Raw genomic sequence first — 16,394 nt, forward strand, 5'->3', positions numbered from 1 at the left:
TAATAATTAATTTTAAGGTTTTAAGTTTAAAATCTAATTATTTTATTTTTCAGCTAAATTTATTTTTGAAAAAAGAATAAAGAGGATAGCATCTGCCTTTCCCTCAAGAAATAAAAAAATTACAAAGCTTTCTCTCCAAAAAAAAAAAAAAAAAAAAAAGAGTTATGGCTTAGTACAACCACAAAATAACAAATCCTAAAAAATTCATCGGCTAAAAAATTTATAATATGCAATATTCATATCCTTGTAAAAGCATAGTAGCATTTTTAGATTTAGTGACTAAGTTTTACGAAAATTAAAAAAAATTAGCGAAGCATTATTTCTAGTTGATTATAAATTTAAAAGTTACTGATGGATATGTACTAATTATTTACAATCCTTTTTTTTGTTTTTTGACAAATCAACATGTCATTCATGTTTTGCTCATGCATAATTTGAAACTCGCTTTCGAGCCTTCCTTTGGGTTTGCGAGCAGATTGAGTTGCCTGCGGTGCGAAAGTAAAGTGATAAAAAATTATATAAATTTTATGATTTCGAGAAAAACAAAAAAAAAAATCATTCAATACAATGCATTTCCAAAGTAGGATCTTAGTGAAGCAGAGACGAATGGCTCGACCCATTAAAGTAAATTATGATTAAGTTTGATACAGTAATGTGTCACCCTTTCCTTTTGATTACTCCCTCAAATGAAAATACAAAAATAGCTAGTATCCACCTCTACAAATGATTATCCAACAATACCTCAATGGAAAATAATTCTATAATATTAAGTAACTCTGTCCACTACAGATTATTCAACAAAACCTTATTTATCTACATCCAATATCTCATGAATGAGACATAAAGGAATCAAACAGAACAATGAAGCACAGTAAATGGGGAAAAAAAAAATCATCCTATGTGAACTATCCTATGATTTCTAATTCTCTATACTATGAAGCTGGGTATCTAAAGATGTTATGTATAGATAAAAGATCACATAAATGAGAACAGCCTAACCAAAAACTGCTCAAAGAACTGCAAAGAATAGCACAAAAAGCACTAAGAGGACGCTTCTCGAGGCGCTCAAAGGTGAAGAATAGCTCGATGAAGTGTCCACGACGGTTATCTGGGTACCGTTTTGTGAACCCTTTGTCGCTTCCGGGTCAAGACTGCCCGGCCCAGAGGCTGCGGAGGGAGAGGCTCCAGAACTGTTTATTGGGAGAGTACCGGTCGAGTTCTCTGCAGTATAACCTGACGATTGAAGTAAATTTGTTGGTCACTTCAGTTTATCAAAAGCATTAAAAAGCCAATCTATCGCGTAAAGATGTAGTGAGTACTTACAATTGGATTCTTCCCAACCCAAGATCATCCTCTCTCGATCAAAGACAACATGAAGGCCAGTCAAAAAGTTTTCTGAAATTGAACATGTGGCGTAAGCAGTTATCAGTAATAGAAGAACATGGCAACAGTGAAAAAGGAGATAAAGTAACGAAATCCAACCATTAAGGATAGATTTAGTTTCAAACAGTCTTAATTTTAGGCAAGTTTGCTGCAGTGCACAAGAAAAAAAAAAAAAAGCTTGAAGGAGCTTACGGCCAATAATATTCACATTGGTGCTGTTCATAATAGCCAGGCAGTATCCATATACACTTTGCTGTGTATCAGAAAAACAAGATAAATACTACTAAAACTAATAGAAAGATTTTTCTTTTTAAATAATGTTTGAGCATTGCTAAAAAAAAATTTACCTGGTTGGAGAGAGCAATTATTGGGTCAGTTACAGGGAAGCTGCTTCCACCTTTTGTTGCTAGACTAACATCGGGTAAATTAACTGTAGTTTGACCAGGACTGCAGAGAGAAACAAAAGTTTTATCAGTTACTGGCATGTCAAACTATATTAAATGTTTAAACAGATTTATATTTTGTTTCTAAATAAAATTACCTCAAGTCGTAACAATATTCAAAGTCTAAAGAGGGATCCAACTGGTGGCGACTCTCCTGAACCTGAGTATTAAACTGTATAGGAAAGCAAATATGAGAGCTGTGACCAAAGTATGATGTCGCACTTCATGGTCAATCAAAAATTGAAGTACTTACACTAGTAGTAATTGCAGTGTACATTGGATCAGCCAAAGTTGTGAAGGAGGTACCAGAGTCAACAATCGCACTAAAATCATAATTCAAGGAGCTATTCCCAACTTGGATTCCTGTTATGCTTATGTTATATGATGGACTGCAGAACAACGAAACAGGAAACAAAATGAAATCAGTGGTAAAGTGAATCGTAAAGCAACCTAAAATTTTGATCCTGATTTCAATTGCAACCTTAAAGTCTATAACTATCTATTTCCCAAATTTTGTTCTGCGCAAGAAGTCCTTCGCTTAGTCATTCCTCAAGAAAATGCAAGCGTCATCGTTACAATGGAAAACATCAAGAAACGGCCATGTTTGAAAAACTCTAACAACGATGATGACACAATGCCTTTCTTCAGATGGTAGGCTAATAAAAAGAATTTGTTAGGCAGGACAAATTTTGAAGACGAAATTGTGACAAAATCAACCTCTTGAAAATATAATTCAAATTGGGGTCATACTTCAACAACTAAATTCGTAGTTAACACACATAGTAGTTTTAATATAAATGAGTACTCACTTTTGGTTATCAATATTGAATGGAGTTTCTGATTGGTTCGAGCTTCCGTTGTCTCCAAAGTTGATCCTACCGGAACCATCACTTCCAAAGCACATCGAAAAGGAGTTTGAAGCGAGTCCTTTGTTTGCTAAAATGCTGGGAACTGAATTATTTTCCAAACCGAGCCCGAACAGACCGTTTGGAGCCGCGCCATCCAGAAAAGAACCAGTCTGAACCTCTCCGCAACTGATGATTCACAATAAGGTCACAGAAGATGCATGAGACAAAAACTCAAAAACAAAGCTATGAAAAGGAATGAACGCACCTAAATGATGAATCTATTAGCATATATACCCATGCAAAATTATCTATTAACATATATACCCCTGTAAATCAGGATTTTCAAAATATACTGCTCGAAAGTGCAATTTTGTCGACCTAATTTAAGGTGGTGGGCAGCTCAAGGGGTAAGTTGGTTTTTAATTAGAAAGAAGAGAGGCAGTTCTGTAAGCAAAATAATGGTCATAATAAAGATATTTGTGTAAAATTAAAAAATTTTGCAGGGTTATATATGCAAATGCTCCAAAAAATTTTGATGAAAAGTCATTGTGAGATTTCCAAAGGCAACCATACCCAAAGACAATGGGAGTTTTAACAACTTGAGAGTTCGAATACTCAGTAGTTAGGTACAAAACATCCTCAACCAATATTCCAGAAGATGAAGTAGCATCTGATAAGTATTGAATGGTGTAGGGACAATTGCTGCTGGCTCCAGTGCACGAAACTTGAGAATCACAAAAGCTGCTGTTGCAAGAAACTATTTGGCTTGTCGATGATTTGTTAGGATCATACATGTTGAATTCAATCTGCTGATTCTGTTTAATGTCCAAAGAAATGTGAAGAGTTACTATCTAGGAATAAATATCATGCAGAAGTCAATGTTAAAGATTTGCACTATAAATGTTAAGCAAGCATTTCCACACGGTAATACTTAATTCTAGTTTCTTCTACATTCTTTAGGTTCTTTGTCTGTAAGCTCTTCATAACAGAAAAGCCTAACAAATGCAAAATATAAGCAAAACCATATCGAATTTCTTAAACAGATAGAGAAGTATCATAGGCCTTCATCCCTTGTGATTCAAGAGAAGTAGAATGGTACCCAGACAGATCATTAAAAAAGGACTGAGGAGAGCATGCAATATCGTTGCCTCAGAATCCGATTCTATTACAATTTATCTCTTCCCTAGAAAAGGAGACATAAAAGTTTAACTACTGTCTGACTAATTACAGAATATAGTTTCCTAAGAGTTTGCTATAGCTATCTCATAGGATTAAACAATCCAATAAAAAGTAAAAAGACTAGCCAATCCCTAAAGAAGTAAAGTAACGGCCAACTTTAATGAAGACAAACTGTGGCATCAAGTACTACGATACAAAGTGGTTCTTTCACAGTAACAGTAGAAGTTAAATTCCTACCAACAAATTCCACATACTAATCTGTTCAACCTTCTGTTAACATCTATGACTTCAAACTCGGAAAAGATCAAATCTTTCAGTGAAAAACCACCAAAATGTTAGCAAACTGAATTCTGAACCAAATTAAAAACTTCAGAAACTTTATCACTGCATAAGGACTATTTTTTATCCAAATAACACAAACATAGGCCTACGTGGGTTATGCATTCCGTTTTTCCATTTTAAAATTTGAGATCTTTGGTCGTCAAATGAAACCCAGTTACAAATTTGTTATCGCTGGACCCATTCAATTGCACAGATTTGAGTTAAATTTACCAAAGAAAAAGGGAAGCACAACTAAACAAGGGCTCAGTGGGGTTTTCTTTTTTATTTTTTTGTTATTATATCATCTATAAGGAATACAAAAAGCATCAATAGATAGTTTTAATCAAATTAGAAGGAAAATTATGAAACCCTTACTTCGAAGCTGAAAGTGGGGGTGGGCGCGCACTGCTGACAATCGCAGGGCACCCAAAAGAGATCGCTCCCCGTGTCGAGCGCCGCGAGGAACGTCACGTTCGGCGTCCCCAGCGTCACCAGCGCGTAGTGCAAGCTACACCCAAAGGAGGGAAAAGAAAAAGCCCTAATTAAATAAGCGATCTCGAATCGAGACGATCGGGAAGAGAGAGGAGCCAGGGTTTCGAGGCTCATTACAATCCGAGGGAGCTGATGCGCACGGTGGTGTTGCCGTCGACGAAGGTGAGCTCAGAGTCGGCGGCGGCGGCGAGGGATCGGCGGCGGAGGCGGAGGTCGCGGTCGTGGCGGAGGAGGGCGGCGTAGTACGCGGCGGAGCCCTTCTCCGGGAACCACGCGCCGGGGTGGGCGCGGGACTCGGCCCAGCGGCGGACGGGGTCGGAGAAGCGGTGGTGGAATTCGACTCCGAGTGTCGGTTCCGCCGCCGCTCCGCGGGGGTAGGAGGAGGCGAGGGCGAAGGAGAGGAGGAGGAGGAGGAGGAGGGGGAGCGCCATGGGAGAGGAGAGGAGAGGAAAGGAGAGGAGAGGGTTTAGGGGAGGGGGAGAGGGGAATGGCGAGGAGAGGGGATTAAAAGAGGAGGAGGAGGAGGCATCAATTGGGGGGGGGGGGGGGGGGGGGGGGGGAGNACCGTTGCCGCCGTAGTCAAAATGAACGGAGTAAGGTGGAGACTAGAGAGAAAGAGAGAGAGAGAGAGAGAGGGGAAACAGTGTTGTTGTTCTGGTGACGTCAACACAACGACGAGGGTGAGAGAGGGAAAAGAGTCGCGTTTGGAGACGGCATATATTTTGCCTGCGCCAGGCGCATCAGTGTACTTCATGCATCGCCAACATCCCGGCCGTACATCCCACTCCAAACTTCCATCTCAGCCGCCCACTTGAGGAAAACGTCTAGAATGTAACGTTCACATAAACTTCATCCATAATCCATTATGGTTTTTAAAAATAATATATGTTTCTATTTTTTTTTTTCAAAATAAGAGATATTATTGGCTTTTTAATAAAGATGATATAGCATAGCTGTTGTAATTAGTATCATCCTCTCTCTCTCTCTCTCTCTCTCTCTATATATATATATATACGCTTTGTGCTATCGAGTTTTTCGGCTGTTGAATAAAAGGATGTATAGTTGAGATGATAATGATCTTCTAAGATTGAGTAGGTGGTTGATTAAATATTATAATCTAACGGATGAAAATAATAAAATGGTTGATTTAACGGCAGAATACTCGATAGCTCTCTATATATATGGACTATCTCTCTCTCTCTATATATATTGAACCAATTCTTACGTGCTTGCTTGGATGAAACTCCGACCATGATAAGTAGGTAACCTCCAGCTATCTGCGAATTTCGATATTGGATGTACCGAAGCTCACTATCTCGTCTCATAGCTCATAGGAAGGCGCAACGCCTCGCAATAACTTTTAGATTTGATTTGTCTTGTCGAACAATGTGTCTTTACAAACAGCGCGAGTTTGCTGAGATTGTTAATTTCAGGTTCTTATTTTTCTATTCCAAATACGATTTAAATTGTAAAGTCTAATTAAGAGCAATATAATAGATTTCAAATCAAGTGATGTGAAAAGTAATATTTATTGTTGAACTTTCATGCAAAAATAGAAAAGGCTTAATTGAATAATACTCTCTTTTATGGAATAACTGCTACAACGTAGAAGTCTTTCTCTTGCCGTGTTTGCAAATGCAATTTGGTAAACTCTTGTCGCGACATTATATTAATATTTCTGAACGGCTTCTCTCCCATCAATTTAGATCTTCAATTACGTACTAAACCTTAAAATGTCTTTTCCATTATTCACTGCAACAGATCTTCTAATTTTGTTTTTTATGTAAACCAATTTAATTTATTTGATCACGTTATTTTCGAAAGTAAAACTAAAATTAGGGTCAATCAAACCCAATCTTTATTTATTTTTTTTTAAACATAAAGAGAGGCTTTGATCGCACGTTAAAACGACTACACTTTTTCCACACGCGCAGGTCGTAGGAACGATGCACAAGACGTACGGTACACCGGGTTCAGGCAAATGTTTCGAGGAGTTTGAGTCTTAGTCCAAATGAGTAGGTGTACGCCGTGGGCCGACGTGGCCCTCCTTTATTAACGTAGTCAAAGTGTGGGCCCCATGCCACGTCATCGCTTTCTCCGTAAGAGATCGAAAAAGAGGATTTCGTGTGTAACTTTATAAAATCTTAAAATTTTATAAATTTTATTAATTACAAAATTTTAATTGTTAAATATTATTTTAATTTTTTCGAAAATTTAAAAATATATACATGTTCTCTATATAGGTGGTTGACTATAGTTGATAGTTAAATCTTAGTAGTGAGATTATTATAACCTTATAAAAAATATTTTTTTATTTTTTTAAGTATTTATAATTTATGGTTCCTTTAGAATGACTGATAAAATAAAATTATCAGAATTTTGATAAATAATATTTAGTATAATTAAGAGGATATTTATTGAAAGCTAAAATGGTAATTTTGTATTAAAAAAAAAATTTAACCAATCAACTAATATGGTGGAACATATTTGCAAATTGTGCAGTTTTGGAGGGATATATTTGGCAACTATGTTTTATACTAATAAATATGCAATTAATTTACTTTGTAGGAATACAAATACAATTAATCCAAATTAGAAACATACTTCGTTTGGGATTACGGGAAATTGTGTTAAGTGCAATGAGAAAGAACGATGGGGAAATGCTCGATTTGTTTTTGTTCGCGATGAGTCAATTATAATACATTTTTATGGTCCCACCAGAAAACATAGTATGCTTTTACCTTAACTTTCTTTTATCTAATAGCATCAAATGAATCTCAATACCAAACTAAGTCACAGTCATTTTAAAAATAATTGTATACTTATATATATTGTATTTAAATTATTTAACTGATTTGTAGTGGTATAGCAGTTATAAACTATCTTTATTTTGTTTATAATTACAAATATTTTATTTAGCCGCATAGTTAGAAATAATATATCGAATTGGCGACACTTGTAGAAACATACAATCCTTGCATGAACTATGAACAATTTTTAATCGATTATTGAACCTTCAAAATTTTAATTTTACTGTCCAACTTTTCAATTTGTTTAATTTGAGTTGGTTTAACGATATTTTGACTTAAAATTTAAGACAATTTGTTTTCATAAATTTTTAGTTATGAGAATTGTATAAAATATATAAATTAAATCTATAAAGATAAATGAGATATTCAAATTTAGATATTTGCTTATTTAACTGACTCAAATAAGCAAATTGAAAAGTTGAATAGTAAAATTAAAAATTTTGAATGGTTGGATAACCGATTTAAAATAATTCTAGATAATTTGTATATATTTTTATTATATTTTAATCAAGAATTTAAATGTTCATCAGCACGGACCATGTCCACCATGCCATATCGTGTCAATAAGATATCGGCACGATATAACCCCCTTACAGATGGCACAACTTAAAACTCTATATTTTTTAAATTAGCAAGCAATTTTTTCAGTAAAATTTAAAAGATGTGATAAAGATATATAATAAACAATTATAGTATTTTGTTGCTAAAGGAAATAAATATTTCATACCATTATGTGTCGGTACATATGCATTTTTATGACCGGCACGCATCACCACGGACCAATATATACAGTGCCAGTAAGTTTTTGACACGACCCCAAATTATGACACTTAAATCCTTGATTCTAATGATAATACTCTTGTGTAGGGTCGGGAATGGTTACTAGTTTAAGTCCCATGTTGAAAGAGATCCTCAGATCAAGTTGTCTCTAATCTTCAGCCTCGTATGATCACCATTCATGTAATTCAAATCAATGTCTCAGACCTGTTAAAACATTTATGATGTTTTTAACCTTTTACTCAAGCTTTTAAAAGAAAACATTTTTTAATAACCAAATCATAATTTTGGAATTAGATACTATTTGTTATCTCCTAAATTTTTTCTAATCACAAAATAGAAAAGCACATTGAATTTTTGGGTTGCGGGGACACAAGATGTTTTGGTCCACAAGCAAACACCTTAAAATTAATTAACAACATCTACAAAACATTAATATTTATTTGAGGGCCAATTCATTAATTAATTACCTAACTAATTTAAACAAAAATTAGGTAGGTAGTTGAGGCAACCCTTAATCACGCTTATTTCTTAAAGAGCAAGGCCCATGATGTTAACTATATAACATCGCTTTTCTAATTTTGTGAAATAGATGAAAATAAAATTTAAACTAAAATGATTAAATCCTTTCGACCGTGTGTTTTCATTGACTTTTAAAAAGAACACAAAAGTGTTTTCATTGTTGACTTGGAACGGAGACTCAAGGTTAGATGCATCATGCATGCATGCATGAAACAAACCGCAAAAGAAGCTTCGTGGGAAAAAAAAAATGGAATTATATTATCATGTTATAATAATATAATATATCTTGTGCCTATATTAAATGCCATATGTAGGTAGGTGCTGATCTTCTAGAACCTAATTAAAAAATAAAATATTCTCATAATTCGCGCTTTCTTACTTTAATATTATATAATTTAAAATATATCATTTTAGTGCATGTATTTTTATTTTTTTCTTTTTATTATCTCTTTTAGTAATTTGTTTGTTATATCAGTGATAAAGTTGCAATCATAGAGTACTAAAGTAAAAAAAATTCGGTAAACTACAGGGTATTAAAGTGAATATTTAATGAACTATAGATATGGTATCTGAAGTTTTTTATATATGATTTAATTAAAATATTAACAAAAAAATTGATATAATACTAAAATAATATACTTTAAATTATAAAGTACTAAAGTGAAAAAATATAGTTTACCCTAAATTTTATAATACTTGACAAACTAAAATACATGGCGGTATTTAATAGGTAAGTATTACTTATAATTTTTAAGGTTGAAATTCACTATTGAGTTATATAGTTTGTAAAAAATTGTATAAGATTTGTCCGTAAGTAAAAAAAAAAAAATTTCGAAAATGATGGACAAGTGTTTTCAATATATATTGTTTCTATTTAGCTGATTTATTCTAGAATATCATAGAAACTACTGTTCTACATCTCATTTGCTTTACCCCATTTTTCTTTGTAATCCTTGCAATTATCCATCTACATATGTATAGAACTTGGTTTCATTTTGTATTTATAAATTTAATCTTACTAATATATTTAGCAAACTCAAACGCCGGAACAACTTTACAATTATGAAAAAAAGAACGAAGCACGTAATTTATTATCTTTCTCTCTCAAAACAAAAGAAAATAAATGATTAGTTCCTGAAAATGATTGTAATGTTGACAAAGCTAATAGATTAGGAAAAATGCTTTAGACCTTGGGAATGTCAGCATTTTAGTTATTATAATATCATATATCATATATATCAACATATTAATAATATATATATATAATATATATATATAATATATAATATATATTATATATATATATATAATAGCAAAATAAATGGCTGGAAAATGAATACTCTTTAAAAATGATATAGGATCTTGTAATCAAGATCAAGAGTATAGATCTTGTTTTTAATAGTTTAAAGAATTTCTAAACAAAATCAATTGATTTGAATATCTTTATCGCCGTTAAACGAGAAAATGCTCTTATCGACCATTAAAATTAACAATTTTGAAACCCTTATCATTAGGCAAATGATGTCGAAAAGATTTTGAAATTTGATTTTCTAAACACTTCAAGTGGTATAGATTCAATGTTCAACGGAGCGATCGTCAATTTGGAAGTTCTATCATCGAAAACAAATCGGTTATAAACGGCTCGTTTACTACTGATAGTATTCTAGCCTCGACTCATATATATATATATATATATATTATATATATATATATATATATATATATATATATATAGCAGGGCTGCTGTGCTCTTGCCCCCTGAGCCGTTTTTGATGATGAAATTTTTGAATCGACGATCGGCTCCATTAAACTTGACTAGCGCATTTGAAGTTTCTAGAAATAATTTTGATTTTTTTGATATCATTTACCTAGTGATCGAAAGGATTCAAATTCATAATTTTTAATGATTGATATCTGCCGTTTTCAAGTTTTAATGGTGTTAGAAATATACCAAATCATGATGAAATTTTGATACAAAATTTTCTATACATATCTACAACAATTAATATTTCTGATCGAAAATTTTAGTGCTATATCACCACTTTTATTGGATTTTTACCTTTCAGCCGTTAAAAATTATTGATTTTGAATCATTTCGAGTGCTAGTAAATGATAATAGAAAATCGCATAAATTATTTTCTAGAACTTCAAATATACTAGATCAAGTTTAACGAAGCCGATCTGTCGATTCGAAAATTTCTATCGAAAATGGCTCAGGAGCACGAAAGGCCTCCGTGCTCCTGAGAGACAGCAGCCTGCTATATATATAATATTATAGTATACTATACTATTATTATATATAGTCGTAATTATATCATATTATATCCGGTGTATATATTATATATAATATGAGTTGAGTTGAAATACTATTAATAATATTTTGACTATTTTACTATCGATGTTTTAACCGTTAAATCTACACTCAATCTTAAGAGGACCACAACAAAATTCTAAGCCACCGTTTGGTTCGAAGTTAAGTAAAAACTTGTTAGTCCAGAGATAGAGTTAAGATCAGGGTTAATGTGGGGTTAAAGTAATTTTGCGTTTAGTTGAGAATTGGGTTTAGTCCAGATATAAATAAAATAGTATTTGGCTGGAGTAGATGGGATAAAAATGATAGTTGGTAAAATAGTGTTTTGTTTGGTTGGAGTAGTGGGGTGGGGTAGGGTTAGCTAACCCCACCCCAAATAGGCTATTCCAGAATAGCTTATTTGGGGTGGGATTAGCTAACCCCAACCCCAAATTGGGTGTTTGGGAATAACTTCAGGATTAAGGGATTATTCCACCCCTTAACCCCGAACCAAACTGGTGCTTACTATTATTCAAATCCTATAATTTTTCATCCAAGATTAAAAAACTCGATAGCAAAAAAACCCAAATACTATTAATAGTATTTCAGCCCAATTGTATATATATATATATAATTGAGTTAGAATATTTTTAGAAGCACCAACCTCTTGGTGCTTCTAAGTTTTTAGCCCTTGGATCTACTCCTTAATTACTAATACCTTTTGAATCAAACACCATTCTCTCTTGATGCTTTTGAGAGTATTTTAGCTCAACTCTATATATATAAACAAATAATATATTAGTCAAACTGTAACACATATATTTAAAACAAATAATAATAATAATAATAATAATAATAATAATAATAGCGAAATATGAGATCATGTCCTACGACTTAATTCGCTTTAGGAAACGAACACGTCAAGATAAGAATGGGCGCTGCAGTCCATGGAAGTAGGTGAATAAATATGTTATCTTATTACGGAGCGCTTCTGGAAAGAAGCCATTTGGGAAGCTTTTGCACCAGAAGATCATTTCCCGGCTCAATTTGTGGCCCCATTTTCGCATGATACGTTCGAAGTTTAAATTAAAAAATATATACGAAAACCTGCTGCGTTGACCACCATATGTTCATACGTAGTCGATTGAGAAGTTTTCTTTTGTCGGATTCCATTTTTTTTTTTCTTTTGTCGGATTCTATTTTTTTAGAAAAAAAAATAGCAAACTATTTATTCCATTTTTTTAAAAAAAATGAATTTGGTTGTAAATATGAAACATTTGAATTTGGAATCTTGACTACCGGCTATCATATCCTTTGTCACTTGCGTCAGAAATAGTCGACTGTGTTTTTGTCAAAAGTTCTTTAATTGGGATTGAGCCTCTATTCAATACATATTAAAGATATTATTCTATAGATGAGTTGACTTAGAATAATTCTAAAAAATATTACCATTTATATATTAAAAAGTTTTTCATCTTTGGATCTACTGTTATTTTACCTACTCCCACTAAACCCTAGACATCCAAAGATTATAGAGGTCGGAAGCAAGTGAATGGTGAAATTTTTAGAATTATTCTAGCTCCAAGAGAGTCTTCTCTAAGTTTTTTAATAAGAATTGTTTCATATATATTATTATTAATATATTTTGGAATTTCTAAAAATTCTTGGTCCAAAGTAAGAGTAAGTGTTGAATAAAATTGTTGAATAAAAATATTAAAAATATCATTAAGGCTCCACCATTATTTGCAATTGATCAAGGAGTAATTTTTAGTATATATCCTGACCTCCAATCCAACCAGTTATTGACACGAGGACATAGCATGATCTCATATCAAATTTAAAAATGAATCTGCTTCATGTATACAACAATTGTAATTTGCTTTTGTCTCCTCAAAAGATAATGTTTTCACAAATATCATTTTATAGTTTAAAAAAATAAATCAATCACTAACAATCATATGCTTTTTTATATATTATTAACTTATCTGTAATATTCTAAATCGCTTTGGAGTTATATGTGACTCAATAGTCATATAGCATTAGTCGTACATAAGAAGGTGTTGAGCTGCAAAGAACGTGTGGACTAGATAACAGTACATTACTCAAAATAGATTTAAGTTATTTTTTTGTTTGCTGCAATTAATGAGAGCTTAAGCCCATTTAGCCCATAATTGCCCCAGACTAAACTCGGCTTAGGGCCGATATTCTCCGCCCATCGATGTACTAATGCGAGCTTTCGCGAAATTGGATCACATACTTTTGCCTCAGACTGAGTCGTATGCAACTTTGTCCTTAGGAGGTCGTCTTGTTATAAGAAGAGTCTGATTCAAATGGAAAGCGCACTAACATAATAAAGATCGAAGGCTCAATCTCAGCAGCTAATCACTTATTTCTCTTATTAAAACATTAAAAAAATCTTGTTCTGATCACCATCGTCATAACTAGAAGAAAATTCTTGAATATCTTTTCTCCTTTTCTCTTGAGAAGAGAGATGATTACAAGCCCTAACCATTTACTCTTATTTAAAGATTCAAGTCCCTAAAAATAGACTATGAACCTATCATCTTAATAAATTTTCTTCTATAACCTCATATATATATATATATGATCTCTTAATTAGTACAAAACGATCACTCATCGTCTCTTAGATTGAAAGAAATACAGAGATAAGCGCATATCAGAGATCTGGTTAAGCTATAAAATCGTGTTTCTTCGAAGAAATAATTTTCTGAAATTAGAGAGAAAATTAAGTGACACCTTTGTATCAGCTATTATATAACAGAGTTTACACTGAAAAAATATCTCATCAAATTTTAAAATTTTGGTTTACCTTTGATTTACTTTTTGGGGTAGTTCCAACATAATGAGTCATGATATATATAAAGAATAGGACTGCTGTGCTCTTAGGAGCATGGAGGCCTCCGTGCTCCTGAGCCTTTTTCGATGGTAGAATTTCCGAATCGACGATCGGCTCCGTTAGAGTTGATCTAGCGTATTTGAAGTTTCTAAAAAATAATTTTTACGATTTTTCGATATCATTTACCTAGCAATCGAAAGGATTCAAAATCAATAATTTTTAACGGCTGAAAATAAAAATTCTATAAAAAGTGGTGATATAGTACTAAAATTTTCGATCAGAAATATTGATCTTGTTATAGATAGTATAAAGAATTTTGCATCAAAATTTCATCTGATTTGAATACTTCTACACCGTTAAACTTGAAAACGGCAGATATCAACCATTAAAAATTATTGATTTTTAATCATTTCGATCACTAGGCAAATGATATCAAAAAATCGCAAAAATTATTTTCTAGAAACTTCAAATACTCTAAATCAAGTCTAACGGAGCCGATCGTCAATTCGAAAATTCTATCATTGAGCAGCCCTGCTCTATATATATATATATATATATATATATATATATATATAGAGTTGAGGTAGAATACTCTCAAAAGCATCAACCCCTTGGTGTTTTTGAGTTTTTAGCCATTGGATTGAGAGATGTAAGGTTGAGATGATGGTGGTAGGTAGAATAGTGTTTGATCCAAAGATTATTAGTAATCAAGGAGGGAGAGAAACAATGCATCTGTGCACTCGGTGCATCTTGACGTTCGTACACCATATATTTATAAATATTTTCGATATCTGCCACCGTTTGTTCGGGATTAAGTAAAAACTTGTTATTCCAGGGATAGAGTTAAGTTCAGGGTTAAGGTGAGATTAGAGTAATTTTGTGTTTGGTTGAGAATTGGGTTTAGTCCAGACATAAATAAATAGTGTTTGGTTGAAGTAAGTGGGATAAGAAGGATAGTGGGTAAAATAGTATTTTGTTTGGTTGGAGTTGTGGGATGGGGTGGGGTGGGTTAACCCCGCCCCCCAAATTGGGTGTTTGGGAATAACTTCGGGGTTAAGGGGTTATTTCGCCCCTTAACCCTGAACCAAACAGGTGAATATGTTCAGTGGGGAGCTTTCCAACGACGCTTCATTGGGGAGCCTCTGATTTGCTGTCGCATGATAGTTTTGCCTCCATCCAATTATTTTTTAGTATTTCTTCATACTATTTTTTTTAAAAAATTAAATTTTAGAGAAAAAAAAAATTATAACCCTTTATTGGAGATAGAAGTAACACGTGGCGAGGAATTAAGCCTCATTAACAAAGTATCGTTGGGGAGCTTCATACTAAAGTTTTTTTTTTTTTTTTGGAGAGAGAGAACCTCATTGTTCCAATTTATACACAGGTTGATGGTAATGAGAATCAAAGTTTGCAACCCTACTCCACTTAGCATTCCACCCCACATTCCCTAGAATATATATATATATATATATATATATATATATATATAGAGTCCGACTGGGATGCTATCGATAGTACGAAGCATTTGGTACTATCAAGTTTTCTGCCGTTTGATTTACCTCTTTTATTATTTTCATCCGTTCGATTATACTATTCAACTAACCAACCACTAAACCCTAGGGGGTCCACATCATCCTAACCGCACATCTTTTAATTCAAGGGTAGAAAACTTAATAGCACCAAGTCATTGGTGCTATTAATAGTATTCCAGCCTAATTCTATATGATTAAAGCTACCAATGAATGGTCCTGTATACTCCATATATAATAACAATAATCATAAAAATAGAATATAATGCAATTGTAATTAAATTCCCCAAATATAAAGCAATTTAATTACCTTTACACCCAGATCCAAAGGAAATGCTAGTATATATCCAATTGGAATCCCAAGTCCATAGTAATATCCCATGTTGATGTACGCCTCCAACCATTGCCATCCTGCTCAAATTTATTTTAACTCTTTAAGGAAAATTATTGTCATCAAGTCAAAATTATTGATAGACAAAAATGAATAAAACTTACCTGAACTATAAATAATTTTGATCCGACTATCCGAGTGGCAAGTTGTGCAACAGCAACCTCAGAATGGTAAAGTGTTATAAGTTTAAACCAGTATTTGACAATGATTTAAAAATTAGATCGAATAGTTACCCGAAAATGTTACCGGGTCAAGGGTTATTACTTCAACCAGTGGTTTACAATGACGTCAACATGACTTCATAAATATTTAATTATTTTTAAATTTATTATATTAGAAAATATGCATATTATTATTATTCTAAAATCATATTTGGGTATAAAATATTGATTTTTAGATCAAATTAAATAGATATAAGATTTAAATCTCACTTTTCATAATAGAAAATAAATCACCAAAAACGATCATAACTTAAATTAAAAATTACACTAATGAAGAAAAAATAAATAACTAAAAAACTTTTAGCCAATTTGTTTAGAATCAAGCTAGCTA

General features: G+C 32.8%; 1 protein-coding gene across 1 annotated transcript; it reads right to left on the minus strand.

Annotated features, from left to right (window-relative positions):
• On the minus strand, window positions 641–5,151 carry LOC109703649 (aspartyl protease family protein 1-like). Its single transcript, XM_020224351.1, has 10 exons — window positions 4,784–5,151; window positions 4,550–4,682; window positions 3,248–3,489; window positions 2,636–2,860; window positions 2,080–2,215; window positions 1,925–1,998; window positions 1,731–1,830; window positions 1,576–1,636; window positions 1,324–1,395; window positions 641–1,233 (listed from the first exon to the last, which is right to left on the minus strand). The coding sequence occupies exons 1-10, from the start codon at window positions 5,095–5,097 to the stop codon at window positions 1,010–1,012; spliced, it is 1,581 nt and encodes a 526-aa protein (XP_020079940.1). The 5' UTR covers window positions 5,098–5,151; the 3' UTR covers window positions 641–1,009.

This window comes from Ananas comosus, linkage group 25 (assembly GCF_001540865.1).
Source record: "Ananas comosus cultivar F153 linkage group 25, ASM154086v1, whole genome shotgun sequence".
Taxonomy (NCBI): domain Eukaryota; kingdom Viridiplantae; phylum Streptophyta; class Magnoliopsida; order Poales; family Bromeliaceae; genus Ananas; species Ananas comosus.